The 27,779-nt window shown below is 41.9% G+C and overlaps 1 protein-coding gene across 2 annotated transcripts; it reads right to left on the bottom strand.

Annotated features, from left to right (window-relative positions):
- Positions 1 to 999: 999 nt before the first annotated feature.
- On the bottom strand, positions 1,000 to 27,515 carry GGACT (gamma-glutamylamine cyclotransferase). Of its 2 annotated transcripts, none has more exons than XM_027900075.1 (2): positions 27,423 to 27,515; positions 1,000 to 2,180 (listed from the first exon to the last, which is right to left on the bottom strand). In XM_027900075.1, the coding sequence occupies exon 2, from the start codon at positions 2,161 to 2,163 to the stop codon at positions 1,711 to 1,713; it is 453 nt and encodes a 150-aa protein (XP_027755876.1). In that variant the 5' UTR covers positions 2,164 to 2,180; positions 27,423 to 27,515; the 3' UTR covers positions 1,000 to 1,710. The 2 variants fall into 2 exon arrangements, with proteins under 2 accessions (XP_027755876.1, XP_027755877.1); XM_027900076.1 differs by lacking the exon at positions 27,423 to 27,515 and adding an exon at positions 15,489 to 15,684.
- Positions 27,516 to 27,779: the final 264 nt, after the last annotated feature.

Genomic DNA, 27,779 nt, shown 5'->3' with positions numbered 1-27,779 from the left:
CTACATCCGACAGCCAAGGGACGGGGATCTGCTTAGTGAATTAGTTTATAAAACACATCAGTATGAGGAAGGAGAGTGTTTGGGTAGTACCTGCCTTCCAGGAAAATTAATGCTGTTGCAGTTGGAGAAACTGAGGCAAACACCCTACAGATCTCCCTACAAATCTCCTTACTGCCATCCTGGCCCTTCCTAAAGGAACACAGTTCAGCTTCTGCAGGTTGCCCTAAACAAACAAGTAGCGTAAAGAGACACAAGTATTCTACTTTCAAATTTCTTAATTTGCTTACTCCAGCAACATAAAAGCTTTCTGTCTGTTTTTCTAGATGAGATGCAGCAGTGCCTACTACTGCTGAAGTTTAGGCTGATTCCTTACCCTGGATCCCTGGTCTGATTCTCTACCGTGGATCTCCTCCGGCCATCACAGGACTGCTGGCAGTGAAGCAAAAGTACAGTGTTGTTCCTAATGGTATCCTTAGTGCATTTAATTGTACTTTGGCTCACTGCATGGCATACATTCCCTGCTCCCATCCCTTTGGCAGCTTTGTATACTGTACAATCTATTTGTACCAAACCCTGCAGCTGAAGGAAAATATAAGGCACAGGACAGAAACCCACGATTTTCCCAGATTGTACAGAAACCAGCACAGTTGGTTGGGTCAGGGGGACAATAGTCTTCTTTACATATTTTTTTTTCCCAATTTAAATGTTGCAATAATCACAATACAGGTACTTTGGATATTTTTATAACGTGTATAAAAATCTTTCCCCCAATAGGAAGCTCAGTTTGCATACGGTTGCAAGTTCTGCATTAAAGTGCTTGGCAAAAAGTCACCTTGACAGTAAGTGCTCACAGCTCCAGTGTAGGTTTGCTTTTCCTGGTCCCCAACATCACTCATTCCCCCCATGCCCCCCCAAATCCTACAGTCACTCAGTGAACTGAAGTGGAACCTAAAGTGCTTAGAATGTTAAATTAAAAATACAATTTTAAATATAATTCCATATAATATCTTAGTATTTTTTCATGGTACCTTGTAAAACTAAACATTATTTAAAAATACACCTTTCCAGTTCAAAAAAAACCCACAATGCAATGCAGAGTAAGAATAATCTTTACATTTTCTCTATTTCTTCAGCAAGTTCCTATTTGTCTAGAAGCACAGAGTATCTCCAGTAACCTACTAAATACCATTACATACTAAATACTAAGTCAACATTCAGCACGAGTTTTGCTTTACTTTGCAGACATGACTTTTAAATCAGTTTCAGCTATTAGTGCAATAGTATTATCATTATTCCACCTTGGAGAACTACACATGAAAATCTGTCAATTCAGGAAAAAAAAAAAACATAAAATTAAGTCTGTTTCTCTGCCTTTCACTGACCTCCATTATGCACCAAGGCAAAGGGGGAAACTGAGGAAATAATTAGACCCCAGACCTGGTGTGCACATGCAGAGTTTTTAGCCCTCATGCAAACCCAGTTCTTTACAGCAGGTTGGCGGGGGCGAGGAGGACACTGACTACCTGGGGAGGGAGTCTCCAACTCTGGGCCAACAGGACTTCAGCTCTAGCACCAAGGCTCCTGGGTTGGGAAGGTTACAAGAGATCCTGCATTATTTTAATACAAAGGTATTACAGCTTTCCTGGAAAGGTTACTGATCAACACCTGCTTAGTACTATGTCTTCGGCCGGGCTGTGTTACCTCCCATTTCTATTCCCGGCTTTCGCGTAGGACGTAGGACAGGCCGTGCTTCCCCGAGGAGTCGTAACTGTCATAGTAGGGGAGCCCCACCCACTCGGGCGGGTAAGTTGCTGTGCTGTACACGAAGCACTCCAGGACGCCCTCGGCACCGCCCTTCCCTTCCCACTCCACCACCTCGATTCTCATCAGGGTACGCTGGTACATGTCTGGGCAGCCTTCGAACTCATCCAGGAACTGCAGCATCTGCTCGTCAACCGAGTAGATCTCCCCGGCAACGTGGTGGCCCGTCCCCGGGATGTTCAGCATGTAAGGAATATTGTATTTTCCTGCAATCACCAGCGGGTACTTCTCCACCGTGCGGCCCCTTCCTTGGAATTTGGCTAGCCCCTTGGCTGTGTTGATCATGTGCTTGTAGTTGGGCTGGCCCTTCTTAAGCGTGCCGTAGACAAAGACACGGGCCATCGTACCTGCAAAAGCAGCTGAAAGACAAAGGCACGTTACCTACCATGTGGCTGCCCTGGAGAGCCACACCCACACCACGGCACCTCGGACATGCAAGCCTCTTTGGGCACGCACAAAGGTGTAGGTCTTGCAGTCCTACACCACATTTAGGTATCGTACCAAATTCAAGTATATTGAAAATTTTAAGACAGTAAATGCATCAGTGAAAAACACACCAGGACAAAGTCAGCCTTTTGCAGTTCTTTGCTGTAACCAAACTACATCCCATGGTTTCTCTAAGGAATCCCTAACATCAGCCAACACATTCCTGCGCCTCAGGAAAAGCTCTCAACCCCTTTTAATTTTTCTCTTTCCCACCACTGTGTGAGCTGTGCCACTGCAAGTGTGTGGTGCCATGCTCAGAGACACCCCAAAAACAACCATAACCTGCTGTTATCTCATGGACATGCTGGTGGATTTGCAATAACCCCAGCTCTGAGGTCTCGCATGCTGAGTGACCAACCAGTGCAGAACAGCAATTGGTGGGCACCAGGGAGGGAAGTGGGGTGGCCTGTGACAAACACATCCCAAGCGAGCAGGGGCTGTCTGAAAGGGGCCATTGAAGTTTGTCCTGCTCCTTCAGGGGAATGATGATGGCTGTAAATATGAGGTGATTTGCAGAACTGGTGATGTCTTCCCAAACCCCTTCACCCCTCCTTGTCTGAGGGAGCTGTGCGAGTTACTTCCCTTTATTTACCTTGGGGGTGGGTGGGAGGAGAAATGTGATATTTCAGCCCTAGTGAAACTGGAAGCTATAGCTGCTGGCAGGAAGACCAGATAAGGCCATGCTCCTCTTGTCCCCAGACAGACACCCTGAAGTACCTGGTCTGCACACATGCTACACCTCTCTTGAAAACAGACCCTGCACTACCACCGTTTGTTTAAATTGGTTTAAATGGGATAAAAGACTGACTTTACTGAATGGTAGGGGCGGGGGAGAAAGGTACTTCCATCGTTCCTGCTTTACTTTTCACACTGTGCCCTGTTTATCTCCCATTGTTTCTGAACCAGAAGGCAGAAGCAGTTCTTGCACTGTGGTGTTTTCCCACATTTTACCCTTGGTCACTGACCGGGCAGACCCTGCCTCATCCACGGTTGTCTGGCTGGGCCAGACATCCAACACCCGAGGAGCACGTGCAGCTCCTCTTGGGAAGAGGGCATTAAACAATGTATTTCAAGTTTGAAAAATCTTTAAAAACAGACTGGAAGTAGAAATGCAATCTGTTCTCTGCTATTTATTCTTATTTTAGTAAACTGTTAGGTCAGTTATCCAAAAGGGTGCATTGCTGGCCAAGAGCAGTGTCATTTAAAATCCTCAGTAGCGAAGCAGTTTCCCCTTTGGTGAAGTAAACAGTTTTCCTCTGTATCAAAATACAGTTTTCCAAGCAAAAACTGTGCCTTTATTTACCAGCAAACTGCTTCCACTCAGGAAAGAGAATATGCTGATTTCCCCCGCCCCAGTATTTTATCAGATATACTTCAGAGTAATTTATCCTTCATGACATAAACGAGGTTTTTTTGGATGCAGCTCATTCCCTCACAATAAGAAGAGCATTAATATTCAGTCGGCCCGAGTCTCTTTATAAGAAAAATCGTTACCTTTTAGACTGTGTTTTGAATAACAAACACAGATCCTTCAGGAAGAAACTTGTCCCAGTGGGGATTGAGAAAGGATCAGAGTTAAGCACTGAAACATGCAATTAATTCCCATTAGGGGATTAGGGCACTCGTGTTCACTTTGAATCAGAAAAATGAATCGTGAATTAAATTGTTCACAACCAAGAGGTTACTTGTCAGAGTTAATAAGTTAAAAAATAAAAAGGGAAACCGAAAACGCACATAAAAAGCTCTACAGTGAGTGGTGCATCTGTAAGAAAAAGATATGCTTCATTTCCATTAAACAAAAGCCCTGTCCCTACTGTACATCTGGAGATAAGCTTCCAGAAAGTTTTCAGGGAAGAGTGGTACCATTCTTGAAACCAGTAAAAACTAAGTACCTGTTTTTGATGGCGCAGCAGTTGGCTGTTCGGAAACATTACCCCTTTGAAGGAACACAACCCGTCATCCTCATGCAGGGTCCACAAAATTCTACAGCAACAAAAGAACTTGCTAACCCAGGTTTGGACAAGTGTTTCCGATTTAGCATTTGAGTGGATGGATTCAGCAGGCAGTACAGATGGAGATGGGAGAGGGAAGCTGAACTTCCAGCCACAGTTTGTGTAGGGCCGTGAGGCTGATGTACTCACGGAGCTGTGGCTTCACGGGCAGGTGGCCACTGAGCTCCCCGTGGCACCGCTGTGGCCCACAGTGGCCCTGTTGCTCACCCTGGATGGGTTGGGAACAATGACTTCTCTTTCTATAAAAAAAAAACCTGTCAACAAACAAAGCCAAGCCCAGCCCTCCAGCTGAGCAGTTATTGGTAATAACATTTTCTAAGCGCTGCTCCACATAAATAAGACATATACAATTTTATGCACAATAAATCTCATCCCCTGTGTGCCGTGTGTTGTGCTGCAGAAAGGCTGCAGATGTATTAGCATCATTCAAAGCACTTGCTTATCGTGGGCTTTCAAAACATTTTTAGCCACCTTGTGGCCAGAGAGCACAGAACAGAATTGTATCTGAGGGTCATTTCACAGGCTTCCACTAAGCAGCTGAAAAGAGTTACAGACAGCATCCCCTTGCTGAATCACCAACAAGAAGTTGCCTTTTCTCACTTAATCCAGTTTGACACTTCTTACCCACAGCAAACCACCTGAGAGGAAAAGAAAACCCACCAAAACCCAAACAAAAACCCCCAAGACTCTATGCTAAGTATTAGCTGCCAGGACTAAACAAACCCATTCAGAAGGTACTTTCATGAAATATTCATGAAAGAATCATTAAAATTTAATGGCACGGGAAAACACGAGTAAAATTTGTATGTCATCTCGGCAAACTACTTCTTTTCGCTATGAAAGACAACCTGCCAAATTACTTACAGGATCAGTTACCAGTTGCTTCATAAGGTAAGACGGATCAGAAAATAAAGTAACTACTTCAGGATCATGCAGGTGATTGTTGCTGGGTAAAAACAGAAGAGGCTCATAACTGGTGTCAGCCAGGAGCCCGCGCTGCCACTTGGCATTAGCACTGGTAGGGCTGCAGCTCTGTATCCACACCTATCCTCTCCTACTGAGGGAGTTTTGGGTCAGGGCTTTAGTCTTCCCTCTCAGGCCCAACAGTTCCAGCGTGGTGAGAGAGGGGTGGGCGGCAGTGGGGCCAGTCACTGGCTCAGTCAACATGTACCCGCTGCAACCAGGCTCTTTGCTCACAGGTTGTGCCCAAAGCAGGACCTTGCTTCCTAAATAGCAGGATCAGCTTCGGCAAAAATCACCTTTTCACCACAATTCAGACAGCTACAGGATCCTACCAGGTTCTTTCAAAAATAAAGTAAGAAACAGTACGTGTGTTATGTTTCAGGGCTGTTTGCAATCATGATAGCAGTGGGTTAGGAAGAAAAAGTTTCAACAAAATAAAACTCCACTCAGAAAGTATCCATTTCGCTCACTCCGTACAGTAACATTATTTTCCCTTGAGAAAAATTCTCCACATTGGCTCTGTGACCAGATATAGTTACACATTAATTCTTCAGAAGTTTCTTAAAAACTGTAGGAAACAGGTGAAAAAACAAAATGCCTTGAACTTTAAACTTGAGCCCAGTCTGTTTGAATGAAGCGAGTTTTAAGGTCACTCTTCACTCAATGCTAACTTTCAAGAAGGACTAACATGCCAGAGAGGACTCCTGGGACTGCATCCTGTTAGTCCTTTGATGCTTTCATTTTGTTGCTTGCTATTTTCTTTATAGCACAGACAAGGGCTTCCTGCCCAGGCCGACCCCTTCCCAACATTGCTGAATACCTCGGAAAAAGTTTATGGCAAGACACCTTTCTTACATTAACCACAGAGGCACCAGTGAAACGATGGTTCCTTTGAAATCAAGAGGTTACAGTCTCCTCGCAGCGGTCATCCCCTCAGAAACTCTGAGGTGCTGGTTTGTGAAAACAAACAGGAGTATCAGAGTAACCAGTGCCACGCTGGATGCTACCGGGCACTACCTGAAACGCCACTTAACCTACTCTGCAGATTCTTTTAATTTCTTCCTTGGTTCACATCCCCAAACCAACACATATGCCTGCACTTCAACTGGAGTATCTTGGGAGTATCTGCTAGGAGGCAGAGTGAGGATGCCCGCCCTTTGGGCAAGCATCGATCACAGCACTGCTCACGTGCCTTGCACCCATCTGTCACCACAGAGCACATCCCTTTTGTCTGTTTGAAAACACTTCAAGTCACTTTCAACTGCACTGAAATACAAATACTGAAATAGAAAAACTTCATTAGATTAATTTTTACTACTAACAGGAAGAGTTTAATTCCCAAAGTGACTGTGAGAAGGCCTCAAACTGACAATAAAACCATAAAACCACCACATGCATAAAGATGCTGGAGTAGCAACGCAGAAACATGCTGGACACAACGTGAGACCGATTAACAGACTAAATTTCTAGGAAGTGCAGAAATATGAGGGGATTGCAAGCACATCAAGGAGAACAAGAAAAGGAGGATGGAAAAACGGAAAGTCAATGGATGTGGACAAATTCAGTTGAGGGGAGGAAAAAATAGCTGTCACCTCAAGAGAGTATTATATTAGTATTACTAATACTAGGACTGGTTTGTCCTTATATTAAGTAATGTTGTATGAGCCTCAGCAAAGTCTTGCAACTGCAATTCAGAAACCTGTGGACTACAAAAGTAGTCAGAAAGAGCTCAGGGCAAAGCACCGAGTCCAGGATTGTTTTCTCGAGTCAAAGACTGAACCAGCAGGAGCTTAAATAGGAGCTCATGAGACAGGTCATAATCACCTCCTAACATGGGGAAGGATTTTAGAGAAGAAGCAATTGATTCTCCATGTACACAAACACACAGCCAAAATTTTTGCATGGAATAATTAATACAGATAGGAACAGCTTTCTAACTCTAAGAACAGACAGGGCATGAGAACAGTATCTTAACAAGCGACTCCAAAAAGGCTTGAGCACCCAGAGCCCCCATCAGAAGGTGGTCCACAACAGATACTTCAGCATCAGAGTGCAAGAACAGGGCAAGGCAACACCGATGTATTTCCAGACTTGGTTCCAGGCCCTCCCCAAGCCAGAAGTGACAAGTCTTGTGGTGTGTAAAGGCCTTTTCCTTCTCTGAGCTCTCGTGACTGTTTTTGTGTCAGCAGTGGCAGCAGCATGGTGGGCAAACCCACACTGTGACTCCACATGGGTGCATGAGGCGCAAAGCACTTTGAGGTCTTTCCCTGATGCCTGTTTGCTTCACCTTCCTCCAACTCAGGGTCTCTGTGTACCTCCTCAGTGCCACCAGATACTTCTTCAGTGCTTGCTCTCTTCCAGGCTGAGAAGACCACATGTATTTAACCAAATAAAAAGTGCTCCTTACTGGTTCTTCTACCTTCTTTTGACATAGGGAAACCAGAATTGAAATATCTGAGAATGGATAAACCCTGGATTTATACACAGATATAAGTCACGGCTCTTGCCTTGTTCACACTCCTTTTGCCCAGTGCCTTTTTGAGTGCTGTTGAGCAGTTTCAGAAGAACACAGAGATACCTCAAACATCTTATTCTTGAGTGGCAACCGGGGTGTGAAGTGAAAATCAGTAAAAAGTGTTGAAGCCTTGAAAACTGGAACTCCTGAAAATTTGTTTAAACTATCATGGATGCTACAGTTCACCTTGCCTTAGGGAAAGGTAGTAGATTAGGTGGTTTCTCAAAATCCCACTCAAAGAGGTGGATCCTTATGATGCAGTTTCAAGTACACGACAATTAATTTAAATGATATACATAGAAATATCTCATCTTTGCACCTTTAGCATAGGTGCTTGAGCTGCTGTATCTACACAAAAGAAAAAAAAAACAACAAACATCCCATAAGAATGGAGCATTAACTGTAAATGCCAGTTGCTGTTACAGGAAAGAGTAGAAAAACAACTTTTGATAGGGCAGCCCTGCTATGCCACCGTGAATTTGAAGTGGTTTCCATCATTGAGATGCAGAACATAGCCCAGAGTTTCAAACCACGGACATCCTGAAACTCGGGACAGAGCCTGCAGCTTGGATGGTTTCCCTGCGAGGTCAGCACATTAATTTACATGCCAATACCCAGAGCAGTCAGTTCACTGTTTTGGACCGAGGAGAGCATCCCGGCCTGTGAAACACGGCAAACACTTTGAGTACCTAAGCATGGGAATGCATTTTTCTACACTGAAAGGGTGGTGAGAGAGAGAACGGGAAGAGAGAAAAGATGAGGTCTTGTGTGGGATCGCAAGGTACCTTTCCACGAGGGAAATGAGGGAACAGCTGCACAATGATGCTCTTTGAGGAGGGGAGAGGTGCCCAGGTCATGGCACAGCACTGTCCCTTGGGAATGCAACTGAGCCTTAAAGGGAGATTTCAGATAAAACCCCATTGCTGAGCAAAAGCAGCCTCCTCCAGGCAGGTGCCAGAGCCTTGGGGCACCATGTGGAGAGGTCAGTGCAACACGATGCTTCTCAAACCTCACTAAAAACCAAATGAAAAGTGCAGATGTTCAGGGAACAAAAATGCTCCACGAAATGAGCCAAACAGAAAAATCCAGGTATAAAACTGGGAAAAGCCACACGATACACAGCAGCATTTTTCCTCCAGAAACCACTACCTACACCAGCGTGGACTAGCTACTGAAACACAAACCTTTGACCAACACAGCAGAAATGAAACCTCATGAAACTCCAAAGACTGTTTTTTTCAACCCATGATTCCCTAGGAAACTACAGGCTCCAGGGCTAGCAGACAATAAAGTATATCTATACCCCCAAAAGATATACTAACATTAGTGCTTCTTTATACGTATGCATGCCACTAGGTAGCAATGGAAGAAGGAGAGGCCCTCCCTGACATTTAGAAGACCATAACCAAAGTTACTAACGGTGCACAAAAGGAAAAGTGGATTTTTTTTTTTTTTTTTTTTTTTTTTTTTTAAGAAGGAAGGCTTATACCATCCTTTCAGTCCATGAATCAAATCTGTGGAAAAGCATAATATTTAACATATGACACACTGGTAACAAAATGAATCAGCTGAACTGGTGGGAACTGGTGGAGTCACCATCCCTGGAGGCATTTAAAAGATGTGTAGACGTGGTGCTTAGGGATGTGGTTTTAGACTTGGCAGTGCTGGGTTAATGGTTGGACTTCATGATCTTAAAGGTCTTTTGCAAACTAAATGATTTTGTGGTTCTCTTCTAATTCACTACAGTTGTTTTATCTGCCTTACTAATTAAATGTATATCTAAGTCTTACATTGATAAGCTATGTTTTACTTAATGAAAAGGTTTTTTTTTTTTAAGTGAATTTCAGCTTGCAGCTTAATGCAAGTAAAAAATAAAAACCCAATCCACAACTCAGCAACAAATCCCTTCCACCATTTTCTAATATAATAAAAGGTAAGAAAATATAAACCAAAGCAGAATACCATTTCAAAACTACAAAGGACCATGAACAGATGTATATAATTACTTCAGTCCCACCGAGGCATATCACTTCTGTTTGGAAATTAGTACCAAGTTTACTACAGAAAAAATAAAAAGTCACATATTGTAACGAAAAGAGAACTAATGAGTTATTTCAACTGTCCTGGTCTTGATTTTTGCTCTTCAAGAAAGACTTGAAAATCCTGAAATGAAATCCGAAACACACCTCCCCTCCTTTATCAACAGAGAAAGCATCCTTATCCCAAAGTAAATACATTTACTAGCCTCCTATCTTCTACACAAAAGAAACAAATACATATTCTGGGGACATATCCAAAAAAGCCTGAAATTGCACTCAGCAAGGCACTGGAGTAATTGCTTTCAAATCCAGAAAACGTCCTGACCAAAATCTCAAATATTCTCCTGCCTGCTAGAGGCAAAGACAAGAAGACAAGAAATCTCCAATTTGTATGTGGAATTAAATGTTTACTTTCAGGTAAAAAGTGCTTTGGTCTCTGATGCAGAAACAGGTTCTGTAGTCTAATGTAAAATTTACCACAGGTCTGTATTTACTGAAGAATGAGGAAGACCAGTGAACACAAGCCCTTCAATCTTCTCCCGGAAGCACAAGACTCCCAAAAGAATTACTGATGGAAATAGTTCCCTATCTGTACAGAGATACATGCTTGCAATTGCAAATAAAGCTATTTTGGTTTTACGATGGCATGTAGAATTTACTCTAATTCAAGCTCTCCTTAGCAGTGTCCAGGATGCCTGGAAGGAAGCTTTAATGAAAGACATCTTAAACCAGGGGTTAGGCTGTAACAGGAAGACATTAGATAATAATCATCTGAATTATACAGACATTTATATGAGCCACTTATTAAAAAAAAAAAAATTACATAAATGAAAACAGTTTTATACATGCTCTGCAGCCTCTTTTCAGTGACCTTTGAGAAAGAATTTCTGTTACTAACTTAATAAAGGAAGAAGAAGAACAGAATTAAGTACTGGAAGTAAATGAGAAGGGGAATAATTTGCAATCTGAATGCAAAAAAAGCCAGGCCAGTGTCATTAAACCACCTGCTTGGACAGGGATAACACAATGGATTTGGAGTCCACTATTTAATATGCAGTGAAAAGATCTCCAGACCAAGTCAGAGAAGAATTGTCTACAAACAAGAAGTTAGTTAAGGGAGGATTTTAAGGAACTATATTAAAATAAGATTTAAAAAGCACAGACAGAAGGTACCAGTCATATTCCTCAGGAATCAATGTTGTTTTATTTATTAGTGGTCTTGCTACAGCAAGTTGCTGTGTGCCTACCACATCTGTGTGTGATGCATCCAGAGGAGCATTGGTTCATGCTGCAGACATATTAGATGGCCTATGAACTGTGTAATTAAAATAAGATGACTTTTAATGATATAAAGTGCAAAAACATTTGCTTGGGGACCACAGACAAGAACTTCTGGGGACTCACCACTTGAAGGCAATAAAGGAATCAGAATTTCTCAAGCTGGAAGGGATCTCTAAATTCTTGGAGTCCAACTCCTTACTCCTCCCAGGACTACTTAAAATGAACCCATATCACATAGAGCATTGTCCGGATGCTCCTTGAACTCTGGTAGGCCTGGTGCCAAGACCATTTCCCTAGGAACCCTGTTCCAGTGACTGACCACCCCCTCAGTGAAAAACCTTTTCCTAATGTCCAATTTAAACTTGCACTGATGCAGCTTCATTCCATTTCCTCGTGTCCTATTGCTGGTCACCAGAGAGACCGGCACCTCTGCCTCCATGGCCTCTCTTGAGGAAGCTGCAGACTGCTATGAGGTCTCCCCTCAGCCTTCTCTTTCTCCAAGCTGAACAAGCCAAGTGGTCTCAGTCACTTCTTGTAAGTCTTGCCCTCAAGGCCTTTCATCACTTTGGTCGCCCTGCTCTGGACACACTCCAGTAGCTTTATTGAAGGATTTTACTTCTACACACCGGGGGGTTTCCATCTGCAATACATTTCTGCATCGTGACAGCACATAGAGTAGCTGAAAAGGAACTTTTTTTTAAAAATAAAAATAGTATTCTAGAGACATAAGTCTTTCAAGTTATTTTGGGTGCACATCAGAGGAAACTCACGTATCTTAAAGCATTTAAGTGTCCCAAAGAGCATCCATCAACCTAGACTTTGTGTCGAGAAAAGAGGTGTGCATTAGGTGATATAACAGTATAAAATGTTCTGAATGCCTCAAGCTACATCTTAAGATGTAGCCAATCTAAGACTGTAACAGCTCCCAAGCAAAGGTGATTAAACCTGATGTATAAATTAGCATGTCCTCTGACTAGCTTTAGTATCTCCCCACAACAGCAACCTTGCACTCCCCAAGCATGGGGCAAAATTAGGAGAAAACACCACAGCTACGTGAGTTGTCAACAAAGCAGACCAAAGCCAATGCACAGATCTCAGCACGGAAAGGGTAACTGGCACATCACTGTCTGTACCGTGGGACATGAGGCACAAGTGACAAGGGATCACTTATGTTCATGCTGTTCCAGGGTTTGCTGTGGAAATGAGGAAACAATCCATACCTGCTGCAACAGGCTTCATTTTATTGGGATCCCACCCTTTCAAGTAAGTTCTAAATATGCAGTAGTAGGTAGAGTATCCTCCAATTCACTTACGCATTACTTCTTCCAATTTCAGTGTCAGTGAACGGGATAAGTGCGACAGTAACAGCAAGTCCTAAGACTTCTCTACTTTTTTAAGTGAAAAGTTTCTTCTTGCATTGGGATCCACAGACATTTTCAAAATACACCTCTCAGCACAAACTGATATATAATACAAAACCGGCAGCTCTTCTTGTCAGCAACATTCCTCCTACTAAAGTAAATTTACAAGCACCACTTCAAGTTTATTTTTATGCCACAACTAAAGACAACAGCCTCCAGTAAACACCATGGAGAAGTCAGCACCATACTTTTAATAACAGACTGCTTCCACTGAAGTGTCTGGCTCATAGCAAATACGGCCTGGGAGTCTCAAGGGGTTTCAAGAGGGTGAGCACTGGTACACACACATCAAATGCATTTGACAGTGAAAAGTTGAAATAAGAAGGGATAATTTTACACATTAACCAAATACTGTATTTTTGGACTTAAAATGATGCTACCTGAAAATATTAAAGGTAAACGTTATTCACACAACGTTGAAAATTCACAAAACCTTATTAAACAACTGCTTAGTCCAACTTGGTCATAGAAAGTTACATTTCAGCTTGTTCAACTTGAACGAATCAATCACTGCCCTCCCAGTGCCACTCCCCCCAGCCAAATACTGTGCTGTACAGCAGACTCGAGTAATTCCCAATCCCCAAACACAGGAATAACATTATTATTCTGAACATTGTTTCTCCCAGATTTGATAGTATCTAGGGACATCTGGAAATCCCAGTTAATTTCACTTCTGCATTCTTTAAGCAAACACTTACTGAGTGATGCTAATTAACTGAAAAAAATTAAATAATATAATTAGAGAACCAGATCTAAATTAAGAAACAGTATATTACTTAAAACATTGAAGAGAAACCATGTAACATTTTAATTTTGCCTTTTTGATATGGCTTAAAAAGATAGGTAAAGATCAAGTAACTTCTGACTTTCAGCAAATGATATTTCTTTCAAAATAGATAACTCAAATTATTGTCAAATTACAAACCTTCACTAGCTCACCATCCACCCCACGATAACTATCAATTAATAAAGGCATGCTTCTGAATACATAATGCATTACATTTTTTACTTTCAACACCTGGTGTCACCAGAATAACGCAGTATATTTCTAAAACACTGCAATGGTGTGTGTCTGTGTGCTTTGATTTTAGGGCAGTAATACTTCAAAGGAAGTGGAACCACAGTAAATTATGGGAAGCAATGCACACAGATTATTATTTTAGCTAACTGATAGATTATCAGTTTGACCATGGCAGGTCATTTTAAAAATGAGGTTCAAGGTATCTAAAAGCCTTCACTCCTTAGTCCATGTCAAAAAAGGCCTGAACAAAGTAAAAATTTTGCTGTATTTCAATATTGTGAGCAAGCTAAATCCTAAACCTGTTTTGCAAAAGGGCTTTAACTGGTGATTTCTGCTACACCAGAAATTTGCTAATTGCAATCAATTTTTGTAGGGGTTAATCACCACCTTTCTGTCCAGGCTAGGGCTGTATTAATTGGTTATTATTACGGTTCCACTGAGAATAGACAGAAGGGAGTGATTTTGATTGATTATTCCTTGGGTCCCCAAGATCTAAATAAAAACTTAAATATCAAAGAAGATTTAATTAATCTCAGTCTCTCCTTCTTTCCACTCTATCAGCAAGATGCAGCTGATAAAGAACTGACAAATTAATGGAAAATGCAAAGAGTCAGAATTGGTGACCCTGTACTTTTTTTTTATGAGAAAGTACATGCATTTGCTCTAATCTTTAGATAATGGGTATAAGAGAATGAAAACTTTCTCAGCTTTTCATGCTTATTCCAAAACCCAAATGGAGTTATAACAGGTAGTCTCATCAACTGGTATAAGATTTAAGTTGTGCTGTGGTTTTGTTGTTTGTTTGCTTGTTTTCTTTTGTTTGTTTGTTTTTAATATAGCTTTCTAAATAAATTAGTGAAAGACTCCTGAACTTCTGAAAAGTCATAAGCTTGTTATACAAGGAAGATACAAAATACTGTATGATAAAAAACAAAAGCCATATTTTAAAATCTAAAGTTTTGGAAGTCTCTATTTTGGCAGAAAATTCTGTATCACAATACAGAGGAAGATGCAATCTAAGTAATTAATAGGTAATTAATAGGCAATTAATAATTAATTTTGTAGAAACATATTCGGACTGACACTTCCACTAATTATGCATGGGTTTCCTGCAGCAGACTTGCCAAAAGTCATTTTGTCTTTCAACACTTTTCCAGTAAGGTACAGGAACTTCCACGGGTATGAGTTTTCAGGTTCTATGCAACCATTGTGGATTTCAAAGCCGGAACAGAAAGGCTAACGCTGATACAGGGATTATTTTCAGGTGAATGCATATCTCAGATCCATAGACAATGTTTCGAGGAGATCCCTGTGTGCCAGCAAGGCACTTACTACCTCTCGACTGATTTGTCGAGGCCAGCTTTTCAATGATACACTTTCAAATTACCTAAAAGGAAGACAGGCAAGCGAGACAACCTTGAATACTGCTGTCAAGTAACATAAACCCATATAAAGAAAAAAACAGTCACGAAAAGCAGGAAAAAAAGCTTAAGCTTGAGAAGAGGCATGCTGAATCATTAAGAAAAAACAGCTTTTCTCCCACACGCTTGATTTAAACAGATGTTAACATCCACAAATAATGTTTAAAAGAGACTGCCTAAGTCTGGTGGGCTGACCAAGTTAGACAGGTTTTGCATGCATGTTTTATTTATTATAATAACACCATTTGTTCTCCTTGGCTTCTTCAGCATTTCCAAACAACTCACCCTACTCTTCCCCAAACCAAAAAAAAAAAAAAAAAGCAACACCCCACACCAGTAGTTTTCTGTAAAACAAGGTGTCAATTATTTTAGGACTACCTAGCCTTTTATCCCTTTTCTAAAAGTAATAATGATAAATAATAAAAAAGGTCTTAAGGGACCATTTTTTTCCCATTTTCTCCCAAAAGATAGAAGTATTCAGTGGTCACTGAATTAAGACTGTGCTTACATGAACAGAAGCAGAAACACAACTACACGCAGGTCAAAAAGGTTTGTCTGGAGCTGCTCAGCAGAGTGGCCTGGTGTCTCCTGCTCACCTCCTGCTCACTGAGAGACGCTAAGCAGCCCAAACTGCCTGGGCGAGGCTGATGAGCAAAAGAACACCCATGCAGACCTAGGGGACACCACTTGGATGGAGATATCTGCTATTTCCACTGTTAATTCCCATGGAAGAAAGATGGGACGCAGATCTTTTGGAAATAAACCCTAATATTCAGAATGTACGTAGTGGCAGTTTACTATCTCTATAGCTGGTAAGATGTGTGGATGCTGAAAAACCATCGTCTGTCTTGTTCCTACTAGTTATTTATAATGATCTTGGTAGAACTTTTGACACTGATGCTCGTGATATTCCCACAAGCAAGCTGAAAACAGGATTTAACAAGAACTGTTGGTATTTAGGTAAAAAAACCCCACCAAACCTGTTTAAAAAGGCTATTTAATATTTATCAGAAGTTCATCTCAAACTGGATATATGCAAAAAATTTGTTATACTCATTCCAGTAGCAGGGAAATACTGGTAACGAAAATACCCAACGATGTGAAAGATGCAGGTATAATTCACAACACCCAGGACTGCGCACAAGACTAATGAGACAGCTGCAAAGCACAACTGCTGCCAGTGCAAAGTTCTAAGATTAGCTGGGAATAATCAACAGCATAAACAAAACCTGGGGAAAGATCAGCATAACAGCAGATCTGCAGAAAGAGATTTGACAGTTATAATGATCATGAACTCAACGTGAGTCAGCAACGTGGTACTGTTGGGAAAAAGTATCCAAGTGTGTATATATGAATGCATCACTAGTAAGATGTGACCATAATCCTCTGCTCTGATCTGGTCACAAACTGAGTAGAATGTCCAGCTTTGAGCACTGTGTTTAGAGAACCACAATCAACTGGACTGAGAGAACAATAACAAGCCAATAAACCAAAACCTATAAAAGAAAATAACAAATATAAAGAACTGGACTGTGATCACTTATTTTAGAGAAAACAGTCATGCCTTTGAGAATGTGAAAGCATACTGTAAGAGAAAGAGAGGCTATAAGCTCCTTTCTGCATCTGCTTTGACAGAAGATCCAATAAGCTTAGATTCCAAAGATGGATACTCAAAAGATGTTCAATCACTTACTGGTAAGTGGTAAAGGGTAGTCACTTACTGGTAAGCAGGGTGCCTAGGAACAGCCTAGACCATCCAGGAAGGCTGGGAATCCTTCACTGCTGACTATCCTCAACAGCAAGTCAGCCAAACCTTTACCAGAAGTAACACTACTGCTGCCAAACTTGCCTTTTGCCAGGGAACTGGATGAGACAATCTCTTAACTCTCCTTTAAAATACAAAAAGGCAGTATGATCCATATGCTGTTCACGGAAAGGAATGCTAGACTCACGGAGACTGTGAGAGACTGGTTCTGTGGTCCAGTCATTATATTCCTTCCATCTCAATTAGAGATTTCTAGATCCCACTCCCTGCCCCTTTACAGATGGTAGGTACATCATACAACTATTTGGCTTTTTTAGATTTACTTTCCCAAATAACACTAACCCTGAAAAGAGAACAAAATGTTGAATTTCCACCCATTTCCACTCCACAATATGCCTTCGAAATTCACTCAGAGATACAATCCTGGGACACTACACTAAGCCTTCTCTGCCCCAATGAATCTTGCATTGCTTTCTGCACTGTGATTCAAAAGGCCAAACAAGACCTGAGGGGTGTGGGTTAGAGCCCTGGGAACAGAGGGCGCGAATCTAATTTTTCTACTTTCTAGGAGATGGCAGAGCCAAAGACTGTTGTTAGTCCTGAAGCTGGCTTTGGTTGGATCTGGCACACACAAGGTATGTCTGGCTCAAAGGCAGAACAGTGCCAGGCCAGCTGTACATCTCTGGCCGATAAAAGCACTGAAAGAAGGCAAAGTGGAAGAACAAACCTTGACTGTGCCACCACGGCCTCAAAAATAGCTGCACAGCTCAGCTAACATTCCCTCTCTGAAGCTTCTGCTCCACACATAGAAAGCCACATACACTTCTGCCCTTCAGGTTTCCAAGAAAGCCATCCTGTTTTACGTATTGTGCACAAAGGCTATACAAATCTGAGTCTGCAGAATAACCCTTCTCCTTGTTTTACCTATTTTTGATCTCAAACACCATTTTCAGGTCACAGATATGAGACCTTTTAATCCCAAGTAGTTCTGAACTGCTATTTAAGAAAGATTTTAAAAATATAAATAATATTTTGTTTGTAGGCATATAGATTTTATTTGTTCTATTGATAGCATGCTGGTGAGGTACATCACTTTGATACGGAACCTTTAAAAATCTATATCCTCCTACAGTTTTCCTCCAAGCTGCCGATGCGGCAACTGTAGATAAGATACACTGCTATTTTTCTAGACATACAGGAAACAATCTTACACATTTGTTCACACACTGCATATGTGATCTCACTGGAGATTCTCTGCTAAATTGCTACACACGCATATGAGTGTAATCTAGAGCAATGTCACAGTTTTTATCGAAAACAACAATGTAAGCCAGTACACTTCTTAGACCGCTAAGTGATTGTATCGTGGTGGCTCATAAAACATGCTACAAAAGTTACAACTGCAGCAGCTTTGCACAGAAATAATCAGAGCAGGGATCCAAGCAGAGATGTCTTAGTAAACAGTAAATCTGTGCACGCAGTTAATACTGCAGAATATTTACAGATCACAAAAGTACAAGAGTGCTGGGGAGTTTATTCCTGTTAAGGGATAGAAATCGTCAATCTTAAAACATCTGACACTGAAAATATTTCCTAACACTCTTCCTTAATTACACTCCCCCCCACAAAAAAAAACAAACTAAAAAACAATCAAAGTTCCTGATGAACCTAAAATTGAAAGGTCAGTCCTGGACTTCATAATTATCTAAGTCAGTCATAAGATTTAGAGCACCAAAGAATAACTACAATTAACAAAATTCAAAACTGAAATGGACCACCATGTCAATGAATAAACATTTTCTGCATTCACAACAAGACTGGGATAATAATGAACCTCTGCTAAAGACAGCTAAATTATAGAGCCTGACTGAGATTCCAACTAAACCAACACTAAAACAGAAGTTACAGATAAGACATGTAGACTACAATTTGACAAGTAAAATGGATTACATCATTGTTTTGTTATATAGAAATAAGGAAAAAACCTCCTAAATTCGTCATGTATGAAATTAAAGATACTTGATGCCATTCATTAATGTAGTAAACTGTCAGTAAGCATACTTAATTAAAAGATATAACTACCAGCAGTAAAAGAACAGACTAGATGAGCAGATGGATCCAGATATATTTTGACCTAAATTTCTTGATATTTTGACAAGATAAATAAAGGTAAATATAAACAAGAAGAGAAGGGAGAGGAATAAACAGCCAGTCAGTACATCTCATTAAGGCGGGCCATACTTTAAAGATGAAAAAACCCACTAACAAACTCTCTTCTGTCTCTGGTCACCTCAGATATTTTGTTTCTGTTAAGCAGGTTTTGTGAAGCCTCACATAACCACGTACACATGCACATTACTGAGACATTTATTATTCCTGGAACCACAACCACAAAATAAGGCCCACTGCCTTAGGACAGTTTAACCAAAGGAAATAAATCATTAACTTACAATATAATTTAAATCTCTTGAATGTTAATTTTCTTTTATGCTCACTCTCTTGAATTTGACTCCTATTAGAGGTAACAGTTAAGAGAACAGGTTTCTGTCTATAGAGTCCACAGAAAGCAGAGATTATTCTCTCTGAGCCCTTCATATCACCTTCCCTTTGGGCACTCTTTCCAACCAGACAAAGTTCCTAAGCATGTAACTTTGTGTTACTTTTCATGTCTGAAATGAGCTTCAGAAAGCTTCAGTAAGATTTGGCCAGTGGCTGATTTCATATTCTGAAGGTTTTCATGGCAGGGTTATTTGAACTACATCACAGCAAGGACTGCAGCCTTGGAGCAGGTTAGTAGTTTGATGTGTGAAATGTGTGTGTGCATGGTAAGCAACCTGCTGGGATTTATTTCCCTACGTAATTTTCAGCTAAGGCAAAATCAAGCCTGGGGCTCCAGTCCATAAACTGTGTTGCAACATTTCTCTCATTCGTATAGTGTCTCTGTTATTTATACGTTTTCCTAATAGAGTGCAGGCTTAGCTCTGTGCAATCCCATCTAAATTTAATTTAGTTGTTCTAGGCCCACATGGCAATGTAATACTTACCAACAGTACCTCCACACCTCACAGCCAACACAAAACAAAGCAATACCTGGTGTTGTGCAACTGATGTACTTTTGAACCACTGCTTCGAAGCTCATGTTGCCACACTCCATACATGTGCTGTACTCCATCTCCTTTCAGTGAAAACATGATACAACACTGAGCTCAGATCCTTAATTATTGTACAAAAAAAAATCTTATTTTTGATGGCTTCACTAAAAAACACCCTCAAAGAAGATCAGTAGCAATTGATATACGTTCAAACATATCTAAAAGATGACATTAAATCCAAGTTTGCATTTTCTACCCAGTAATCTCTAGTAATTTTTTCCGTTCACTTTCCTAGCCTCTGTAGGCTTGTCTCATTGACTTCAGAGTTCTTCCTTTATCAAAATTAAATTTGGGCCTAAGTTGTTCTTCAAATCACAATCTCCCTTGAGTACCTGGGAGCAGGCATGCAGTCATGGGAATAAGAAATCCTAATGCCTATCACACTCCTTCTATTCCTATCTATAAATCTAAGACCATCACATCTCACTCAGCTGACAGTCATGGCAAGTACATTTTTTTTTCATCTTTCATCTCATCATCTGCACCCAACTGCTATTGCTTAAAACTCTTTTCTTCAATTGCCTTCAACCCACATATTCTGGTAACAGTTTATGTCTGAACAAGTCCTGCTGTGAGCTTAAATCGGATCTCAATGATAAAAAATCTGAATCTAGTAATTTTCTCTTAAATTTTTTACTATGGATGCTTATGTTATTAAGCCCCTTCTCTAGCCTCCTAATATTTCTTTCCTTTTTCCATGAGCTTTTCACAAAACCCATGAACTATTCCCATTTTCCCCGAACTGAAACACTAACAAAAACCTGCTGCCTCACTGTAGAACAATGTTTTCTCAGTCCAGGTGAGCTGGGTTGGATAAATCCCTACAAGAGTGTACGTTCCAGCACTCATTTCACATTCTGCCAGCATACAGTCTCCTAACCCCATGAGCACAGGAAAATACATAAAAAAGAGAAGCCAGAAGAACACCCTAACAGAAGGGAGACAGGAGTCATGCAGGAGGACAAACAGAAAGCTTATGCGTAGCAGCACAGAGATGGACTGCATGGGCAAAAGCAATTCCATGGTGTTTTGTAAGCTAAAATTAGGGAGAGCCCTAAGGACAGGCCAGTATCCCTTCTCTGGACACCTGTGAAGATGCTGACACAGAACCAGTTACATTTACTGGGCAGCATCTTCCCCTCACACTTCTGGACTTGCAAACCACTCGAGTCTGCAAGTTTGCTTTCTTGTGATACCAATTATTTCGTAGCTTCTAGTTTAGGAATTGCAACTATAGATGCAAAATCAACCATTAAACAGCCTTAAGCATTGTCCTTTGATCTTGAAGCACACACTATATGTTACCAGAATCAGAAATGTTTTATTCCAGCACTCCCAGTGAATGATAGGTCATGCAAATAGTTAAATTAGTTTCAATAAGGTAAAGCTAACAAAAGCATTTAAAGAAAAAAAAAAATTAAAGACAAGAGGATTAAAACTTCAAGTGCGGCCCTCTATGTACTTTGGCCTACCTACCTACCATTTCCTTCCACTTTAAAACAACCCCTAGCTTCTTCTAATTAAACTATTATATAATGAATTCCTATTCTGGCCTTACTCTCATCTCACAACTAACATGAATTCCCTGTTCCTCATTAGGTCTACCTGTCATTCAAAACAACTGCAAACACCATTCTTGCAACATGAAACCAGAACAAGACCTTTATTTCTCACTCACTACTTACAGTCTCACTTCCAAAATCATTTTTCTCTGCAATGTTTCAAAGAAAATTGGTTTATTTCTATTTCCCTTCAAGCTTTCAGTATTACTGTACACGCGGACTGTGCTTCTCCTGATGGGGAGTGATCTAACCTGTTACCTTAGATTTCGAGAGAAATTCACACATTCTGAGACCCAAGCAAGAACAAAACCGTTATTTACAGAAATTGCATAGAATCTATAGACATAATTAAAACTACCTATCGATTTTAGTTGTAAAATTCAGTGTCCATACCCTCGCCTGTTCAATATGCAATTAAACAACAAACACTTGGGTTCAATGTAAAAGAATTAATAAAAAATGCTATTAATAACTCTTTATTAAGTAAATTCACCTCACTTTTAAATTTCCTAAAGTTCAGAATCTGGGCTGGTGACTCAGGCTTCACCAGTTGGTGTAAAGAGATGTGAGCTGAATCTCTTGCCAGAAACTACAAATGAAACACATTTCAAATGCAAGTTTGCCATCTGTGGAAGGAGACTAAAGAGGGCAGTGGTGAGGTACAAACTCACAATTCTTATCAGTACTGTGTGTCAGTAGAAACAATAAACCCATGGTTATATGAAGTCCTGTACACAAACTGGTCTGCCTACCAGAAGGCAAAATGTATTAATTGATATATTTCACTAGATGTGCAGACAACTTTAAGTCCCCGAGATGCAGAAGGCAGCAGCAGAGGTACAGGTTGATACCCAGCATATCACAGAATCACAGAATGGGTCAGATTGGAAGGGAACCACAGTGGGTCACCAGGTCCAACCTCCCTGCTCAAGCAGGGTTATCCTAGAGCACATTTTGCAGGATGGTTCTCGAGCATTTCCAGTGAGGGAAACTCTACAACCTCCCTGGGCAATCTCTTGCAGTGCACAGTCACCCACACAGTAACAAAGTTCTTCCTTATATTCATGTGGAGTTTCCTGTGCATCAGTTTCTGCCTGTTGCCTCTTGTCCTATTGTTTGGCACTGAGAAGAGCCTGGATCCATCCTCTTCACACCCTCCCTTCAGATACTTATATACATTGATGAGGTCCCCTCTCAGACATCTCTTCTCCAGGCTAAACAGGACCAGATATGGAGAGATAAAAGAGAGAAATTATAGAAGACTGAGTCCAGATCAGCAGCAAAAAAAGAATTTAGAGAAATTTAGATAAATTTCTCTAAATTTAGAGAAAATCTTTTATACTATCATTCTAAAATGATAATTAAATTGTGCATGGTACTTTTACCAGAAAGTAACATAACCCCAACAAGTGTTCCTGAGACTTGTAGAATATGTAAGTAAACAGCAAGACATCTAGACGTGTGATGAGAAATGAACATCTGCATCTCCCTCCTCACTAACAGGAATGCTACAATCCTGACTGTTGTTGGAGCCAAGACTCAGCCAGAAGCGCAGTACAATAGTCACGATGATACTGGGACTCGTGATGTCTGGGATTCATGTTTCCTCTGACGTCCCAGTGATGTACCTTACTCATCCTTACCTTAACTCATGAAGACACCTTGCTGAGCAAAGAAAGTGGTCAAGGCAGCAAGCACCCTGCACTGCATTAATGGGAGCACGACCAGCAGATTAAGGGAAGTGAGGATCTCCCTTTACTTGACACTCACTAGACCACACCTATAATACTGTATGCAGTTTCAGGCCCAAAACAAGAGAAAATATGGACAAAATGGGTTGCATTCAGATGCTCATGGGGCAAGAACACTTGCTCTGTGAAAAGCAGCTCAGGAAACAGCCTGTTCAACTTGACAAGAGATGACTTTGAGGTGACCTAATAGCAGTCTTTCCATACCTGTGAAGTAGTTATCCAGGAAACACAGCCAGTCTCTTCACAGTGGTACATGCCAGAGTTGACCAGAATAAGAGAGGCCCCAATTTGATTCAAGGAAAAGGGTTCTCATGATGCAGACAAAACCTGAAGCAAGCTGCCCAGAGAAGCTGTGTAGCCTCTATCCCTACAGGTTTTCAAGGCATGTTGGATAAAACACGACAAGGTCCCTTCCAACCTGAATTTTACTGAAATAAAAGTTGTGGGGTTGTATTAGGCTCGACAAAATAAGGGGAGGGAAAGAAGATAAACAAACTTGCAATTACTCTGGTATTACCTGATAGCACAAATATTTCAAACTGCAGCATTGTTCTTATACAGATACTCTCACACAGCTGAAGCCTGGCACGGGTGGGATGATCTCCCTCACAGTTCGTAACAACACACAGCACTGGAAAAAAGCAATGCTTTAGGGAAAGGATGAGAAAAAGCAATTCTGTGTGGCCAAGAACTTCTGTCAGAATGTCAACTAACTCTGGCTGTTAGTAAAGGTCATGAGCAATTACAGTCAAAACACTGCAGAGAGAGGTGGTTATGTGGGTAATTCCAAAGGAAAAAAGGTGTCTTGTAAGACAGAGAAATCCAGAGAGACAGTGATATTGATGTGTTTTCTCAAGATGCTAAGAGCAAATAGCTGGCACACTTAAAGAAATCACAGTGGCCAAAAATCTTCATGTAAAGGCCATTCTTGAACAACACTGTAATAGTAAATCAATAGGACGTGATATTACCCTGGTATAGTCTGTCCTTCTTTAGCATTAATTGGAAGTGGGGAAAAGAGAACTGTATTTGACATGGTCCATAAAATGTAATTAAATCTTTGGAGTAAAAAAACCCAGAGAACTCTAGATAGCTACATATTTTGGTTTAAGAACAGTAATTTACCACTGCTTGAACAGTTCTATTTTTGAAGGAAAAAGATATTAAACACCCTCTTTAAAGAAACAGAATGAAAAGGGTATTATGTTTGCTAACGCAATGACATGACTGGGTCCATCCATTTTCCTTGTCTCTTACTGAATTATCTATGTAATACTTACCCTCTCTGTCAGAATGCTGAAAAAAATATTTTGAAAGATAAGAAGATGAAAGGTAGCAGCAGTTCATATAGAAAATACATCTTACGACATGTGATCTCTGCTTAAGCAGTTCACTTGAAATGTCATGCAAGTTTAACATTCAATTCTACTTAAGAGAGTTTAAAAATTATTTGACCAAGTTCAGGTTCAAAGAATGTATACTTTTAGAGCCTGAGAAACATACAGGAAGACTTGAATAGGAAGGAATAGAAAAGTGTACTGCTCCAAAAAAGAAATTACAAAAACTACAGTGAAACATGGTGTATTTTTCTTCTACCAAGAGTAGCTATTGATGGAGTTCAGGATTACATAGAAAAATAATTTGATTAATCCACCAGAGAACGAAAGTGTACCAGAGCTAATAGCAGAAGAAAAACGCCACAACATGCCCCTGGAATTTATTATTCTTATTGCACTTCATGACACCCCCATGGCTACACCTTTGTGCCTGTAACTACACTTGGAAATTCACAACACAGATCAGGCAGTCACATAACCTCAGTTCCCAGAAGTTCCCCAAGAAGAACTAACACAACCAGACGAACAAGAGAAGCAGAACAGGCAAAATCCATGGTTTCATCAGCAGCCAGATACAAGTAATTTTCAAGAGAAAACTTCTTTTGAAATAGGCAGTTGGGTCACTATTGGGAGTTATGAGAATGTACAGACATACTCGGAGGAATGCTGGTTGGAAGGGACCTTTGAAGGTCACCTAGCCCAGCCTCCTCCTCAGAGCAGGGCTAAGGCCAATGCTAGATGACACTTTTTCAAGGGAAGAGGTTGTGCTCAGCAGAACAGTGGGTGGCAGAGACAGCAGGATGTCTGGTTCAAACCAGGCCTGGTTTGTGCCCTCCACTCTCTGGAGGCACCTAGCATTCCATGTCAAAAATCAGCCAAGGAAAGCATGAACTGACACGGTGATCCTTTTTAAAGGATAAAAAGCAGATACTGCAGTAAATGAAGCATTAAAAGCAATATTTCTATCCTGAATATGAGAAAATAAGCAATGGAAAACTGATCACACGTATAAAGCCACCAAAAGAAAAACCATAAGCAGCAGGTGACATGAAACTTATCAATAACATGACACACACTCTTCGGTCATCAGGCAAAGCTCTGTTCAGTATTCCAGTGGTCTCAAAACAAACTCATGAACAAGCTCAAAGAAACGTGCTTGCAAAGCTGATGCAGAACACCACAGCAATTTGGAAAGTGAGGAGCAGACATGCTGCAAAAACGCAAGGAAAATGGAGTATGATGCACATCTCAAGAAGTTAATAGTTGTCAGTAGCAGGGTGCAGATTTAAAAATATTAGCAATGTATATTTAGGCCATTTTTTTCTTTAACATGTAACACCCTTGACAATTCAGGTTTTGAGACAGACAGTAACAGAGACATCTGGTTTTTATTTATCCATGGCAGGAGAATGATGTACTACACTTTGATAATAAGACATGTTACTGTTATGACTTTGACAGCTATGATGGAGCGAGGGCAAGAGGTAAGTGCTGGCAAAGGATAAATATATTTTTAAGACACAGTGTAGGTTTTTAAGGCTTTTCTTGGGGGGGGATGTGAAGAACGATAGAAATATGCCCACTTTTTGCTCAGAGATGCAAAGTTTAAAGCCTCTCTTAATGGCGTTTGTCACACCATGAACAATTTTAATTGTTGAGAAATTGCTTTTCCAGCTTGACTGCCTGCTTAAACTAGAGTGTATATAAAACAAGTCCACTCCTCATACAGATCAACATCAAGTAACTTGGTCATGGAAATATTTACAATTGTGCCTCTGTACGCTAACCTCTATGTAATTCACTACCTTGATATTTTCAAAGCGGGGCAAAAATTACAGAAGCAGCAAATTAAAAAATTCCTGAAGCAAAAAATTGGGAAGTTAATTGTCTGGAGTTAACTCAGATACAACTAAATGCATGTCAACTCAAAAGCAAAATGTTTGCATAACTCTATAATGGAAAAGGATACAGAAAAGGCAGGAGATGAAAACATAGCAAAATTAAATCCTTAATTAAAAATAAAAAAGGGTAACAGATCCCCAACATTCTGGTCCAAGCACTGAGGGGGAAAAGATAAATGCTATGAAGTCCGAAGTGTCATCTTGTAAGGATACAGAAACACAGAATGGTTTGGGTTGGAAGGGACCTTAGAGATCACCTAGTGCCAATCCTACTCCCGTGGGTAGGGACACCTTCCACTTGACAGGTATAGACAGTCATCAATTGTCACAGATTCTCTTAATGTGTGATACCTGAACTATTTCCTTTCTTATTTCCCTTTAATGTAGATACTAGCTCTTCAAATACACGTCCACTAGCCCATTACCAAGTATGTTCCTAAAAAACACGAGTATCTGGATCATAATAAACACTCCGGTTCGGAGGATGTGCCCGGTCCCCAGGAGAACGCGAGGGCGTCAGGGACAGCTCTTCCTGGGCTCGGCCGTGCCACCAGCGGGCCAGCCCTGGCACCGAGGCCCTGCTGTGCCCTCGCACCACGGACAGCCGGGTCCCAGCGAGGGATCCCCGATGCCGGGGGCAGGGGCCGAGCCGCCCGCAGCTCCCACCCGGCCGGCGGGGCCGAGCCGAGCCGAGCCGCGCCGCTGCCACACGTGGCTCTGCCGGGCCCGCCCCCGCAGCCCCACGGCCTCAGGCGTGCTCTCCGGCCGTGCGGGGCAGCTGGCAGCGCCCTTCCCGCCGCCGGCACCCCGCGCCGGCCCCGGCGGGGCCCGCAGCCTGCCCCGAACCTGGCCCGCTCCCCGTCCCCACTGCCCGGTGGGGTCGCGCACCACGTGGCGGGAAGGACGGACCGGACCGCCCCGCCCCGCTCGGCCCGGCCCGGCCCGGCCCGGCGGCGCTCGCCCGGGGCACTCACTCGCCAGCGCTGCTGCTGTGTCCGCGCCTCCGCTCCCGCCTGCGGCCGCCGCGCTCTGCCCGTCCCGGGGCGCCTCTCCAGGGAGTAGGCGGCGGGGCGGAGCGGGACGTGGGGCGGTGCCTGCCCGCGCTCCCTCCCCCGCGGCCGGGGCAGCGCCGGGTGCCCCGGGGCCGGGGTCGTTTTCCCGGGCCGGCGCGGCTGCCAGAGGACGGAGCGTGCTTGGCGGGGAGGCGGGCGGCCGGGCCCGGAGCCGGGAGAGCGGGGCAGTCGGCGCCGGCTGCCAAAGCAGGAGCAGCGCCCAGCGCTCCTGGGGAGAGACGCTCCCAAAACCCCGTGCCGGGGCCTCGCCTTCTGGAG

The sequence above is a fragment of the Empidonax traillii genome, unplaced genomic scaffold (genome assembly GCF_003031625.1).
Source record: "Empidonax traillii isolate 1590-97213 ecotype Southwest subspecies unplaced genomic scaffold, ASM303162v1 scaffold703:size332946, whole genome shotgun sequence".
Lineage (NCBI taxonomy): Eukaryota > Metazoa > Chordata > Aves > Passeriformes > Tyrannidae > Empidonax > Empidonax traillii.
This window is presented reverse-complemented; position numbering and strand designations above follow the sequence as displayed.

Bases quoted from the DNA above. Each gene is read 5' to 3' on its own strand.
- GGACT (XM_027900075.1), bottom strand. From the start codon at position 2,163: ATGGCCCGTGTCTTTGTCTACGGCACGCTTAAGAAGGGCCAGCCCAAC.